The 15,097-nt window shown below is 51.9% G+C and overlaps 1 protein-coding gene across 2 annotated transcripts; it reads right to left on the bottom strand.

Moving 5' to 3' along the window:
• Positions 1-511: 511 nt before the first annotated feature.
• ATOX1 (antioxidant 1 copper chaperone) lies at positions 512-13,354 on the bottom strand. Of its 2 annotated transcripts, none has more exons than XM_036314147.1 (4): positions 13,239-13,354; positions 8,730-8,805; positions 5,202-5,371; positions 512-616 (listed from the first exon to the last, which is right to left on the bottom strand). In XM_036314147.1, exons 1-3 carry the CDS (start codon positions 13,242-13,244, stop codon positions 5,247-5,249), a joined length of 207 nt encoding a protein of 68 aa, XP_036170040.1. In that variant the 5' UTR covers positions 13,245-13,354; the 3' UTR covers positions 512-616; positions 5,202-5,246. The 2 variants fall into 2 exon arrangements, with proteins under 2 accessions (XP_036170040.1, XP_036170039.1); XM_036314146.1 differs by lacking the exon at positions 512-616 and adding an exon at positions 2,715-2,809.
• Between the last annotated feature and the right edge of the window lie 1,743 nt (positions 13,355-15,097).

The raw sequence follows: 15,097 nt of genomic DNA, 5'->3' as shown, positions 1-15,097 counted from the left end.
GAGATAATGCTCCTACTCCCAGAGGCTTTGATGTTTTATTTCAAGGCTGCTGTGGGCGGTCATGAGATTTGCAGACCTTCCCCTCTCAGGAAGCAGGTTGGAAACTTGTCCACTTAAACTAAGTGGCCACAGCCCCTAATGCATTCTAAAAGCAGCTCCGAGGGACACTCCCTAGAAATTACAGACCTGGGGTTTTTAAGAGACTGGCACCAATTAAAGGAGAATGCCACCAGAGGGCCACGTCCTGAACAACAACCGCTCACCCCCCGCCCCCCTTCCCCCCCCACCCCACCGCCACGGCGCAGTGCCCAAGGCTCCATTTTTACTTTTCAGTTTGCCAGGGTTGAACAGATCCAGATTTGGATGTTTCGGTTTTCAAATTTGATGTGTGGGATGCCATCATCAAGCATGAGGCACGCGATGGCTCTTAAGTCGAAGTAGTCGCCTGGGCTAGCTATTGTTATGATCCCCATTTTACAGATGAGGAAACTGAGTTGCACAAAGGAATCGGTGACTTTTCCAAGGTGGCGTCATTATTAAGCGGTGGAAACAGACTGAATACAGATGTGCTGACGTCGGAGCGAGGCTTGATGTCGCTGGGCTAGTCCACTGTCTCCTGGGGACCAGACAGGATGGGATGAGATTAATGCGAGGGCTCGAGGGACAAATGTCCCCCAAAGGCAGTTATTGCACGGCCATCCAATACCCCTCAGTGGCTGTTCTGTGCGCCGAGGGACTAGGCGCCTGCCCTGATCCTTGAAGACGGGGAAAGACACGTGGACCAAAGCTTTGCCACAACACAAGCTGGTGGGATAAGCGCTGGGAGGGCCAAGAGGAGAAATAAATTATTTCCAGTTGTGGAGCGTTTCACGGAGGCCGTGGAATGCAAGGGAGGGAAAGGAATCTGCACATGGAGACAAGGCTGAGGCCGAGGCGGGGAGGGTGGAGGCAATCATTCCACACACAGTGGGGCAGCATGAACGAAAGGCACACACCTGGGAGACACAGGAGGCGCGGGAAGGTGGGCCGGGTCAGTGCTGGGGGAAGCACACATCTGCTCCCACTCCCACCCCTACCCCTGCCGAAGCGCCCGTCCTGCTGTGTGATCTCATTTGCTCTGTGGACAGCCAGCTGGGCTGCTGGCAGGCGTGGGAGCGTCTCCAGCTCCTCTGGGGCCTCAGTTGGAAACTTGGATTCAAAGAGCGCCCCAAGAGGCACCGGTGTCTCAACCCTCAGGCGTTCCCAACGGGCCAGCCAGCCTGAACCAGGTCTCCGGGGGAAGCTGTGAAAATGGAAAAACCTCCCCAAGTTCCTGTTCCCAGAGCCTGCAGACACAGACTTCTCCCAGGATGTGCAAATCCAAAGGACACTGCCATCTCGTGGCCCAGAAACCCAGATACCAGGAAGGCTGGGAAAGGCCCTGTGCCCCCGAGGGACCACACAGCCAAAACTGGCTGGGACTGAATTTCACAACGGAACCAAAGTGATGTCGGCATACATTTTAGAGTCAAAACCAAGCCTTGTTTCTGGCTGCCAGGGTCCCTGAGGTGCAGGTGCTGTGTATTGTGCAGATGAGGAAACTGCCTCCTGGAGAGATTAGGCGACTGGTCCAAGGTCACACGTGGCCAAGCACAGGGCCAGGTCTTACCCCAGGGCCCCCAGTCTCTGCCCAATGAAGGATTAATGGTTAAAGCAGTGATTCTCAACGTGTGGTCCCCAAGATCTTTCAGAAGGTCCAGGAGGTAAAAACCATTTTCACAACATACCTTTTTCTCTCCTACAATCATACAGTGAAATTTCCAGAAATTTCTAAGTGCTGTGCAGTGACCTCATCTTGTCCCAATGGCTGATGGGATGTATGCTCTTGTTCTCTTGTGTTTCAAAAATTCCTGTTTTAATTTCTAATATAACGTGGCTCATATATAACCAAAAGCCCTCTGAGACAATAATTTTTAAGAGGATAAATGGGCCTTAGGATAAAAAAAAGTTTGAGAACTGCTGGTTTAAAGAAATATTTCAAAAAATAAAGTTACCCAAACTGAAACATCCCTGTTTTGATCTAGGTGAACCAACTCTATGCTGTGAGGCACTGATTTTTAGATTGGTTGAAATCCTAATTCTTAGGCTGACTGAAATTGTAACTAACGTTTCTACAGATTAATGGAAAACACACACGTGAGTAGAGAATGGCTACTGAGTGATTTCTAACGGGCGGGCTCTACTCCAAGTGATCTACATGTGTCGCTTCATCTCATCGCCAACCACCATCTGCAGGAGATGCTATCATCACATTTTTCCTGTGGACACTGAGGGGATGAGTGGCCCGCCTGAGGAGCACATGTGCTTGGACTCTGTCCCAGGCAGTCTGTCTTCACTGCCTCTTCCCACTTTTTCTGTCTTCAGATGTGACGTTCACTTGATAGGACAAAAGATTTTCAAAATACGGAGTCCAAGGAAGTAGTGAAAAGAAATAAGATCACCAATCTGACCCAACACCTTCACTTTACAGATGAGGAAAAGCGAGGGTCAGAGAGGGTGAGTGACTTGTAAAATATCACACAGCAAAGCATCCAGATCCACTGGGTTTCTTACTCCCCGTTAGGAGCTCTCTGAGCTCCAACCCAAGTAAACACTGCAGTTACCTCCATAGCAATGTGTGAGCAGCACAGCACAGCGCGTAAGCCGGTGACATCAGGACTACATATGAGACAACATCAACAAAAGCAGTTTGACTTTATTGCAGGGAAGCTAGGGAGGGTCTCCGCAGGAACTCCCAACGTTGGGCAGGGGTGCCAGGTTCCAGATCGGCCTGGAAGGCAGGAGAGGAAGAGATGAGACGTTAGGTGCGACAAGGGCGCCATCTGCTGTGCACGTGGACGCATTGCAGAAGCAGTAAAGGTTCCCTAAGAGGCGGTTGTGGGAGGGGAGGTGGGAAACCAGGTGCTGGACAAGACCCAAAAGCTCGGTGTCTAGCCCTGCTCACTGCTCCCAATCTGTGGTTTCCAACTTGACTGGAGCCCAGTAACCTTGCTAAGCCAATCACAGCCCAGGCCTCTTCTGGGGACCTCTGGGGGCGGCTGGGACAGCACTCCCTGTCCTGCTTCAACGTACACTAGGAAGGCAATAAACAGAATCCTGGGCAAGCGAACCTGCCAAGAGATGATCAAGGTGGCTTCCTAACCAACAACCATTCTAGCTCTTGTTCCCAAACCTGAAATCAGCCCCTGGGGGCCCCTAAGCAGACTCGTAAGCAGACTTAGACAGATGGGATGCTGCCTGGGTGTGCAGGTTAAAGCACTTGACTGGCGATTCTCGCCCAGTGCCGTGACCCGAATCTGGGGAGCCTTCCTGTACTACACACGGTTACTGACCTATGTGCAGGTAAAAGCATATGATGTCTGGAATGTTCTGTGGGACAGTATGGGCGGGGGGAGAGGCCATAGATGAAATAATGGTGGCAGTGACTGGACAATGGTTGGATCTGGGTGATGGGTACATGGGGATTCATTTTTACAACCCTACTTGTAGGTGTGTGACACTTCCTATGATTAAAAAAAAATCCAAAATAAATAAATAAAAACTATGAGCATTACCCAGCCACAGAAAGGAATGCAGTACTGACCCATGCTACGCTTGGATGGATCTTGAAAACATGGTGCTAAGTGTAAGAAACCATACACAAAAGGTCACACATTGTATGATTCCTTTTCTATGAAATGTCCAGAATAGGTGAATCCAGAGGCGGAGAGATTAGTGATTGCCAGGAGATGGGGTGGGCGGAGGGCAGTGGGGAGAGACTGCTTAATGGGTACAGGGAATTTTTCCGGGGGTGATGAAAAAACTCTGAATCTAGGGAAAGGTGGTGATTGTACAACATTGTGAATACGCTAAATGCTGATGAATGATACACTTGAAAATGGTTAATTGCGTGTTATGTGAATTTCACCTCAATTTTTAAAAATACTGTGAGAAAAACATTAAGCCAAGCATGGTTTACAACCGGCAGGCCAGGAGCTTCCAATCCATGTGGGCACTGGGCTCCCCATGCGTTTGACCAGCTTGGGAAGCTTTTGTCCTCCCTCCCTCCGTCCATCCCTCAGCGCCGCCCCCCCCCCCCCAACCCCCTACCCCCACAGACACACAGAACCCTAGGGATGCAGGGATAATGACGGACACTGGCCCGCAGCACCTGGAGCTGCCAGCCTCTTCGAGAGATTTCACAGTAACCCCTGCCAGGCAGGAAAGCAGAGGAGAGTTGTAGCCCCATTTTTACAGAAGGGAAGGCTGAGTCTCGGCACGTAAGCAGAAGTGTCCAAGTCACGGTGTGCAATGGGGGCGGGGCTGGAATTCCGACCATTCATCCTGTGCTCACCCTGAATGTGGGTTGTAGCCATGAGCATGTGAGCTCACTCTATGCACAGGACACTGCCCTGGCTCAGATTCCAATGGGCACCTTTAGGAAGGAGGCTGTACTCACGGGGACGGACATGGCCCACCGGTCAGTTGTGGCTGGCCGCCCTACCTAGGGAGTTCTCCACGGGCCACTGGGGACAATGCCACCAGCCATTACAGATCTCAGGTTCAGGATGCCTGACGCCCATCCTGCCTCTGCCACTCACCTGGATGGGGCTTTAGTCACGCCACTTCCCCTCTGCAGGCCTCATTTTCCTTAATCACAGGGATGGCAATCACTGCCATTCACACAGCCCACACACTACGTGGGGCGTGACACCAGGAGGCTGTGCCGTGAAGGGTTCTGAGCTGTGACTGGGCACAGAGGGCATGCTGGATGGACGAGTGCTGTTTGCCCTGGTTCCCTAGGGAAGAGCACTGACACAGTGTCTCTTACTGGCCTCCTGGATTTCAGAAAATCAGTGGGAATATCCAGCTTAGACACATGACTGTTCGGCCTCAGTCTACATACCTACCTGGTCAGCACAGAGCACAAGGCCCAGGGCACAGGTGTCATCTCTGATGGACAGTCAGCTTATCAAAGCAGAAAGCACACTGCTGCCCTAACCGGTCTGGCTCAGTGGATAGAGCGTCGGCCTGCGAACTGAAGGGTCCCAGGTTCGATTCCAGTCAAGGGCATGCACCTTGGTTGCGGACAACCTCTACTCACAGGCGCTGCTAGGGTTCCCTGACACGTGATTGGCATTAGATAATGAACTGTTCTGACGAGGTGCTGGGGCCTCACCCACCTGCCCACTCTGGTCCATCCTGCGGGCCGGGGACCCAGGCCCTCACTATTTGGGGCCGATGTAGGTAACAGTCTTCCCTGTTTTCTTCAGCGTCTCCAACAGAGTGTCCACGTTGTGCTCAGAGTCGATGCAAACCTTCTTGTTGGGCAGATCGATCTCAAATTCAACTCCTGCAGGAAGAGGAAGAAAGAGTTCAGGCTCTGAAAATCTTACTCACAACCACTCTTCCCCTTTCCCCCAGAGCAGGGGTCGGGAAACTCCCTGTAAGGCTGCAGCTTGCTGATCCCTGCTCTAGACCAGGGCTTCTTCTTCTTTTTTTTAAAGTTATAAAGTTAACTCTTATTTTTTAAATATATTTTATTGATTTTTTACAGAGAGGAAGTGAGAGGGATAGAGAGTTAGAAACATCCATCAGCTGCCTCCTGCACACCTCCTACTGGGGATGTGCCCACAACCAAGGTACATGCCCTTGACCGAAATCGAACCTGGGACCTTTCAGTCCGCAGGCCGACGCTCTATCCACTAAGCCAAACCGGTTAGGGCCCAGGGCTTCTTTTAAGTGTCTTTTTAACTGCAAAAGTAGTAGAGACAGCCCTGGCTGGTCTTCTCAGTGGTTAGAGCACTGGCCCGGCACCCAGGAGTTGCAGGTTCGATTCCCGGTCAAGGGCATGTACCTCGGTTGCAGGTTCATTACCCTGTCCCAGTCCAGGTGCATGCAGGAGGCAACCAATCAATGTGTCTCTCTCACAATGCTGCTTCTCTCTCTCTCTCTCTCTCTCTCTCTCTCTCTCTCTCTCTCTGGCATCCCCCCCCCCCCCCGCCCCAATTCTACTCTCTGAAAATCAATGGAAAAAAATATCCTTGGGTGAGGATTAACAACAACAAAGTAATAGAGACACACCATTAAAAAAAAAAAAGTCAAATATTTCTGAATAAATTTTGCAAGTGTAAAGCCCCTACTCTCTTCTACCTCTAGAGATCACTGCAACCAGGGTGGCACTGTCCCATCTTTCTCTCTGACAGACAAAGGGGAAAAAAAGGACTCTCCCAAATGGCATCATACTATATAAACAGGTCTTGCTGAATTCCACTTCCAATGGCCAGGATATCTTGTAGCACATACAGACTTCATCCTCTTATTGTTGAAAGCAACATATGCCCCCCTCCCCAACCCCTCAATGACCCCTTCTAGCCTGCCCCCGCCCCTCCCTATTTCATTTTTTCTTTTCTTCTTAAAATATATTTTATTGATTTTTTTTACAGAGAGGAAGGGAGAGGGATAGAGAGTTAGAAACATCGATGAGAGACAAGCATGGATCAGCTGCCTCCTGCGCACCTCCTACTGGGGATGTGCCTGCAACCAAGGTACATGCCCTTGACAGGAATCGAACCCAGGACCCTTCAGTCCGCAGGCCGACGTTCTATCCACTGAGCCAAACCGGTTAGGGCTCATTCTTTTTCTAACAGCTACACCGTGTCCCATAGTGTGGACATACCCACGTCTACTCAATCCCCTGCTGAAGGACACTGAGGTTGCTTCCAGTTCCTCACTCTTCCCACAACAATGATATAGTAAACGTAGTGAACGTATCTTATAAAGCCTGTGAAAATATTTCTGTCCCAAGCATTCACAGAATCGAAATCGTGGGGCACCTTCTCGATGTTAATTGCTATTGCAAAATTGCCCTCTTCGAGGGCTGTGCCAACTTAAAGCCCCCGGGCGGCACATGGGAGTATGTAGAATGGGTCTTGTTGAGACAACAGAATGCAGAGGGAGGGCCCTTGGCAGGTTCTAGGTGTGGCTTCACCACTGACTTGCTGGGTCTTGCCTAGTATAGGCCTCAGTTTCCCCCTTTGTACTGAAGGAGCTGGGTTGGCCAGCTGCTATGCTATGGTCTTTCCAAGTTCAAGTATGCTATTCGTCTGTGATTCCTCAGGGTCCCAACCAACTTGAAAGCCTTTGGACCCATCACAAGAGGCCGCCCAAATGAGGGAAAGTAGTGAAAGGTGGGGAGAAACCTGCCCAAATTCAAGAGCAGATCCCCAAGCCTCTGTCAACAGGACTTAACAATCACATGGCACAAGGTTTAGTGCCTGAATTTGTATCTAATGAGACCTGGGGTGGGTGGGCGCTATAATGTATCCGTGCTGCACGCTGGGCTTTTGTCTTTTGGTTCAGGAGTGTCTCCCTCCTCTCTGGAATGAATGTTTTGGTGTAATAGAGCTGGAAGAGGCCCTGGGGCCATCTAACACAGTGGATTTCAAATTGTGTTCCTTGCCGCCCAGGTTCCTGGCCAGGTGTCCTCATGTCCAAACTGGCCCTTCTGAGCAGATGCTCACTCAGGGAACCCACAGCAAAAGCAGACACAGGCTGACATTCCCATGTTACAGCCGGGAAACTCAGGCCGGGGGGAGAAGAGGCCGGTCAGGTGAAAAGTCAGCAGCTAGGTTCTTTCCACTGTTTCTTTCAAATTAAGATTCTAGTTACTGGACGAGAAACCAGCCAGTGACTCACTGTGGGAATCTGGGCAAGTCACTTCCCCTGGGGGCACTGGTGTCAACATCCCCGTTCCACAGGTGGAATGCACCGCAGAGGGCCTGCTGGAAGGGCTGCCCAGAGCACATCCACGCGGAAGCCCTTTGGAAATGGGGTGTTATCATCACCTAGGGTTTTAAAAGTGAAAATCTTGGAAGACTGACTGCCCAGCACTACCAGAATTCTGTTCGCAGCTCCGTCATTACTTCATGGAGCCCCAGGGCCAGCCCTCAGCCCTCTCTGGGCCTCGGTTTCCCCAGCTGAGAGTTGAGGGAGCTGAATGAGAATACAGGTTTTCTAAATGTGTCCAAAAGAGGTGCTTTAGGAGTTCTACCCATGACTGATTCAAAGAAAATGAATATGAAAATGACACTCCAATGTGTCATATAACCAAAGTGATCCCAGTGGAGATCACCAACATACTAACTAGTACTGACAAGGGCTCTGGAGCTGGACGGCAAGGCCAAATCCCAGCTCTGCCATGTACTGGCTACTGGCTGTGTGATCCCAGGCAAATTACTCAACCTCTCTGAACTTCAGTTCCCTCCTGCTATAACAGAGATAGTGTAAGAAGCTACCTAGCCCCAGCCGGTTTGGCTCAGTGGATAGAGCATTGATTCCAGTCAAGGGCATGTACCTGGGTTGCAGGCTTGATCCCCGTGCAGGAGTCAACTAATCCATGTGTTTCTCTCTCTTTTTGTCTCTCCCCCCTCCCTTCCACTCCCTCTAAAAAAAAATCAATGGAAAAATATCCTTGGGTGAGGAGTAACCAAATAAAAAAAGAAGCTCCCTAAATGGTGGTGAGGATGAAATGAAAGCCAGTAAGCAGAGTACCTGGCACATGTTAAGCACTCAATACATCTTAGTTGTACTGTTATTATCTAGCAGCTTCAACCCCAGCTTCTCCTGCTCCACGTCTGCATGCATTTGAACACAAAATGAAGTTTATCGGCCTCCCCCACCTCACCCCCAACCGAGGGCCGCTCACTCACCTCCTAGCTTGTTGAGGACCCGAGCGACTGCGTTGGAGCAGCCTTCACAAGTCATGTCTACGAAGAACTCGTGCTTCTGAAATAAACAAAGGGGACCGTGAGCCAAGACCTGCAGGGAGACCCACATACCCCACCAGCATGCAGGCCCATTCACGGGCCAAGACACGGGCCAAGGCCTGGCTGTCGTCAGACTCACCCATCGCCTGTTTCTTCAAAATGGAGTAACTAAGGATTTCTGTATCTCGCAGGCTGCTGCACTAAGTGAGATAATCCCTACAACTCCTTTCGCAGTGCCTGGCACTCAATGAGTTCAATCAGCTGGGAAGCTAGTTTAAAGTGTCGGTTTCCGCCCGAGCTGGTTTGGCTCAGAGGATAGAGCGTTGGCCAGCAGACTGAAGGGTCCTGGGTTCGATTCCAATCAAGGGCACGTGCCCCGGTTGCAGGCTTGATCCCCAGTAGGGAGCGTGCAGGAGGCAGCTGATCAATGGTTCTCTCTCATTGATGTTTCTATCTCTCTCTCTCTCTCTCTCCCTTCCTCTCTGAAATCAATAAAAATATATATATATATATTTTTTAAAGTGTTGGTTTCTAGTCTCACCTTTAAAATCCTGATTCTTGAACTATGTGGCTATCTCAGGACCATCGACTCTGACATGGGTGGACGCCCATCCTCAGAGCCATGCTGGTCTGGTGGTCTTACTTATGCATCGAATATCACCTGCATTAGAATCACCAGGGAACTTGCAAAAACTATAGGTTCTAATCAGCAAGTGTAGGCTGGGGTGTCTACAAGGGCTAGGAAGCTCCCCTGGTGATTCTGATATACAGTGACCACTGCTCTCATCCAAATGCCTCATTCTCAGAGGCAGCCCCTAAAGCCTGGGGAGTGGATTTGCACGGGCTCCCAGTGAGTCGGAGGGCAGACCACGGAGGGAACCCTGGCTCCTGGCTGCTTCATGCAGGCCCGACACCCACAGTCTCCACGATATCCAACACACTGAACTCCCAGACGACAGAGACTTCGTCCACTTCACTGCTGCATCCCCAACACAGGCACCGCTCGGAGATATTGCAAGTATGACTCCAGACCAGCACAGTATGGTGAGTGTCGCAATAAAGCAAGTTGTGATCTTTGCCTGGAAAGGCAGCTGGTCACCTTATTTTACTCAGGAGGAAACCGGAGGTTCCCAGGGGTTCAATTGCCCACAGTCACGTGGCAAGCATGTGCTGAGGCTGGGATGTGAACCCAGGCTTTCCTGGCTCCAGGGACATCCTGTTGGTTCTGGACCAGCAATCAGCACTGCCACTTACCACTCTCCCCCCGACCTTCACCCCCAACCCTGACTCTTAGCAGGAGCTCTGGGAGTGGGCACAGCTTGTGAGGTAGCATGAGTTTCTGCTGCCCAAGGGTCTAAATCACCAGATATCTGAAGCTTTCTTCTGCAGACCACAGACAGGTCTCCTTTCATCCTCACAGTGCAGCGGCCAGAAGCCAGCAGGAGGCTTCTGGGTGGCAAACATGACATCCCAGTGTTCTCCCCCTCCACTCGAAGTGCAAAAGTAAATTTGGGGGTGGTGGAAAATCTACTTAACGGGCAGCATACGCCATTCTTCACAGAGAATCCCAAGACCGGCCCACCACCGAACGCTTGACTTTGCACAGTTCCAGCCCCTCAAAGCCTCTGATCTGTACCTGAAAATGGGTCCTTTAAAGTCGATGAAAAAATCCAGTAAGTTGTACAACTCTTTCACAGAATCTCAGAAACTGGGAAGGCGGGACTAGAGTGGGGTCACATTGTCCAGCTCCCCTCCCAGAAGGAATTCTTTCTCAACTCTCCAAGACAGTCAGTCTTTGAACACCCCAAATCCTGGGAGCTTACTACTGGTAATACTTGAGTGCCTCCTCTGTGCCAAACACCTTCTGTGAATTACACCGTTTAATCATCACAAGAATCCCATGAGTTAATCACTACAATTATCCCTTCCTGACAAATAAGAAAACTGAAGTTCAGAAGTTTGGCCACTCACTCAGTGTGACATAGCTAGTGAGTACCAGGGCCTACACCCACCGGACATAGTCTCCAAAGCCTAAACTTAACCACTGTGATCCCTGTGTTAAACTGGGGTTTGAAATCTGCCTGCCTGTAGTTCTACCCTACTTGTCCCAAATCTACACAGGAGCTACCATTTCTTGTGGCCTAGCTATGTCAGTGGGTGCCAACCATTTTAGTGGCATTTTTCCAGTTAACACTAACAACTCTCCTGAGAGGTCAGGTTTGTTTGTTTTGTGTGTGTTTTTTTAAAAATATATTTTGATTGATTTCAGAGAGGAAGGAGAGGGAGAGCGATAGAAACATCAATGATGAGACAGAATCATTGATCGGCTATCTCCTGCACAACCCCCACTGGGGATCAACCCGGGCATGTGCCTTTGACTGGAATAGAACCTGGGACCCTTCAGTCCGCAGGCTGACGCTCTATCTACTGAGCCAAACCATCAAGGGCCTGGGAGAGCAGTTTTAATCCCCATTTTACAGATGAGGAAATCAAGGCACAGAGAAGTAAAGCAGCTTAACTGAGGTCATCTGGCTGGCAAGCGGGAGCACAGATTTTCAGAAAGGTTTCTGAGATCCCAAGTGCTTGGGAAACCTCTTGGGTGACAGTCCTCCGCCTCCTTCCTTCAGCTGTTCATCTCGTGACATGGAACCAAGTGCCCTCTGTTCTGGTCATCCCTCTGAAGGGTCTCTTGTTTGTCAAAATCCCCAGAAGTGAACACAGAATAGTGATTCTCCGGCTGGCCTTCCTCTCACTGCCACGCCCCTGAGAAACCTGGCGGCCTCCATGATCCTGGTCCCAGGGTGATTAGTGCTGTTCTCTAACATTTGCTCAACTGGGAGGGCTGATCCTGTCAGGCTCTTAGTTCATACTTTGTGTTGTCTGAGGATTTGTCTCAAGGCACCTGCCAAGACCCAAGGGAAATGACACCTGAGATGTTTGTGGCTGGGCCCAGGGGGACTCTGGCTCACCTGCCAGCTTCCCCAAAGCTCGGCTGCTAAGACACAGGGCATCTGTGAGACACCTCTGAGTGCTCGCTGGGGGCAGAGCTGAGAACTAGGCACTATGGGGGGAAGTGCTGAACACCACATGACCCAACCAGGACCCCTAGGATGCAACTGGGATGGAAGCTTCCTCCCTGGCCAGCGTGACTACTTCTGTCTGCGCATGGCCAGGCCACAAGAGACTGGGAGTCTGAAGATAAGGGGATTAATGCTGGCTCCATCTGACTCCCAAGACCTTGAGTCAGTTACGGGCTTTGGTGTTTTGTTTTTTGTATTTGCAAAAGGCCTTAATTTCTTTTTTTTAAATTTTCAAATTATAAGAGAAAGTTTATTTAGAAAGTTACAGAGGTAGTAGGAGTGAGCCAGCTGGGCTTCTGAAACAAGTTACAGAAGCAAAAGAAGGGCCCTTGGAGCTTAGGAGAGAAAGGTAGGGGGCCTGGGGGGAAAGGAGGGAAGAAGAAAGGGACGGGAAAGGCAGGGAGTGTGCTCCCGAGAGGGAAAGTGAGCCAGAAGGCCTTAATTTTTTTTTTTTTAAAGTTTTAAAAATTGATTTTTAGAGAGAGGAAGGGAGAAGGAGAGAGAGAGAAACATCAATGTGAGAGCAATATGTCAATCGGCTGCCTCCTGCAAGCCCCCTCAGGGATAAGCCCGCAACCGCATGTGCCCTGATCAGTAATGGGTCCGGCAATCTTCTGGTGCCAGGGAGTCGCCCAACCCACTGAGACACACCGGCCAGGGCATGACCTTAATTTCTTATCTACAAAATGAGGCCAGGAGCAACCTGAAATATGCGGAAAGGCTGAGTGAGCTGCACAGACCAACGAAGACCTGCTCATTCCTTCCCAACTCTGCCACTGAGCAACTGGAGACTTTGGGCAGGTCCCTGACCCTCTCTGGGGCTCATGGGATCAAGTTCAGAAAGTGGTAAAAGGACTGGGTCCATTCAGTGTCTCCCTGTACAGAGTGGGCGGGGAAGGGAAGAAAAACACGGACCTTTGAAAACCTGCCGCGTCCGAAAGGCAATGGCCACCCCCCCCCCCTCCACCCCCCCACCCCCGGCCGCCCCTGTTTCCCAGCCAGCTCCCCGGACAGGCGTGGCCAGGTGGGGGGCGCAGGGACCGGGACCAGGTCCGGTTCGCCACCCACTCCCGGGTGAGCTCGGGCTGCTCTCTTTCCCCGTCTCTGCAGGGAAGGACTGGGCTTGTAATCGCTGGAGGCCTTGCAGTTCCGATGCTTTGCAGCCTGACTTCCACATAAAACCCCTTTCACATTCGATTTCCCGGAGCGGCGCCGAGGCAGGGGCTGGGTTGGGGGTTGGGGGCTGGGAAGAGGGGCGCTCGCTCCGGCTGCGCCCGAGCCCTGGATGAGCAACATCTGGCCAAGCAGCTGTGCAGCCGAGGCGCCAGCCGGGGCGGCGGGCTGCGCTGGGCCGGGGCGGGCGGCCACTTACCGGCATGACCGAGGGCGGCGGTGGGCGGCGGCAGCGAAGCTTCTCGGGGTTCCGAACGCTGGAGCTGCTGTTTCCGGGCGTGCGCGCCGGGGAGCCGCCCCGCAGGCCAGGCCCCGCCCCCGCCCCCGCCCCCGCCCTCCCCGGGCAATTAGGCCCCGCCCCCGCCCCGGCCCTCCCCGGGCAGTTAGGCCCCGCCCCCGCCCCGCCCCCGCCCCCGCCCTCCCCGGGCAGTTAGGCCCCGCCCCCCGCCCCGGCCCGAGCCGTCCGGCCGCGGTTGGCCACTCCGCCTCCTTCCGGCGGGCGCGGCCGGGACACCCGCCACTTCTGAGCGAGGCGTCGGCGACCCGCGCTGCCCTCCGCCGCCTGCGGGCCTTTCTTAGAAAGCTTGCTTCCTCCCAGGGCTGCGTTAGGGGCTGGGATGCAAGGGCCCCTAGGGACCCGGACAGACCCCGTCCTTCCCTAAAGGGACAATCTCAGGTGTTCACTCGGTCACTATTATGAGTCCCCAGCTGGCTAGGCATCCACAGTGCAGAAGTGGAAAAGACACAGCCGAGTGGGGAGCCAAGGAAGCGTGCGTGGGGTTGCAGTGTGAACGGAGTCGTGTCATGGGAGCAGGAAAAGCTAACGCAGACCGGAGTGTGCGTGGTGGGGGCACGAGAGGAGCAGGTGGTTCTGGAAGAGGGGAGACTGCGCAGGAGGTGATTGCTGAGCGAAGGGACGAGTGTGGACACCTTCATCTGGCCTGGGGAGGAAGATCCTTCCCTCCACTTTCCAAGGTTCTTTCTGCTGGTCTAATAATTAAGTTGTCATGAGACAGATTAATGGAAGAAATAACCCCATTTAGTAACGTATCTATGTCTGGGAACCCCACACACACGAGAGAGTCAGAGACCCCATGTCCATGAGCATTCTGAGATATGGGAAATGCCGAATCTATGACATTCTGAGCTAAGGATGAGGTCAAGTATTTGGGGCTTCCAAAGGCAAGGAAGGTCATTCTCAGAATGGGAAGAACAGGAAAAAAAAAAAAAAAAAAAAAAAAAGAGCAGAAGTTCAGCAATTAGAAGTTTGCCCTAACATATAGATAGGTCATAGAAAGTTATTTCTGGTCATAAATCTTATTATGGGCAAGATCCCTAATTTAAATCCTTCTAGGTAGTGGGGGGCGGGGGCACAGAAGTTTCTCTTGAGTGTAACAGGACTCCGTTGTCCTTTAGCAGAAAATAAGCCACATATCAAAGAGGCTCTTCTTGGGGTAACTCATTGCGAGGCCCTACGTGATGAAAAGAGGTGAGAAATCTGGGAAGGAGGGAGGCGGCAAAGTAGCAAGTGCCAAACTTGGAAGACAAGTGTGAGAATGGGCTGAAAGGTGGAGATATTCAGACAGAGGCAGACACAGAGAGCGGGGAATGAAACAACAGCCACGGGTGAAGACAGATGGAGGCAGGTGTGGGCACTTCCAGAGAAACAGGCCAACATTTGGAACTTCAGACACACCCACACACACACACACTCTACCAAGGTGGTTCTGTCCTTGGAATATCCAAGGATTCTGCCAAAGGGGCTCAGTCTATGTAGTTTCAAAGAATTCTCCATCCACAGAGTGCGTGGAGAGCTTATCAAAAACTCAGATTGAGCCCACGCTGGGCAGCTCAGTTGGTTAGAGCATCGTCTGGATATGCCAAGGTGACAGGTGCAATCCCCAGTCAGGGGCACATACAAGAATCAACCATTGCCCGACCGGCATGGCTCAGTGGTTGAGCGTCGACCTATGAACCAGGTTATGGTTGGATTCCAGGCCAGGGCACATGCTGGGGTTGCGGGCTCAGTCCCCATTGGGGGGCATGTAGGAGGCAGCC

This window comes from Myotis myotis, unplaced genomic scaffold (assembly GCF_014108235.1).
Source record: "Myotis myotis isolate mMyoMyo1 unplaced genomic scaffold, mMyoMyo1.p scaffold_m19_p_6, whole genome shotgun sequence".
NCBI classification, from domain to species: domain Eukaryota; kingdom Metazoa; phylum Chordata; class Mammalia; order Chiroptera; family Vespertilionidae; genus Myotis; species Myotis myotis.
This window is presented reverse-complemented; position numbering and strand designations above follow the sequence as displayed.

What these genes read in the sequence shown, in the direction of transcription:
- ATOX1 (XM_036314147.1), bottom strand. An exon ending in GGTCCTCAACAAGCTAGGAG is followed by an intron (nt 5,372 to 8,729) that starts GTGAGTGAGCGG and finishes CTCTTCCTGCAG; the next exon opens with GAGTTGAATTTGAGATCGAT.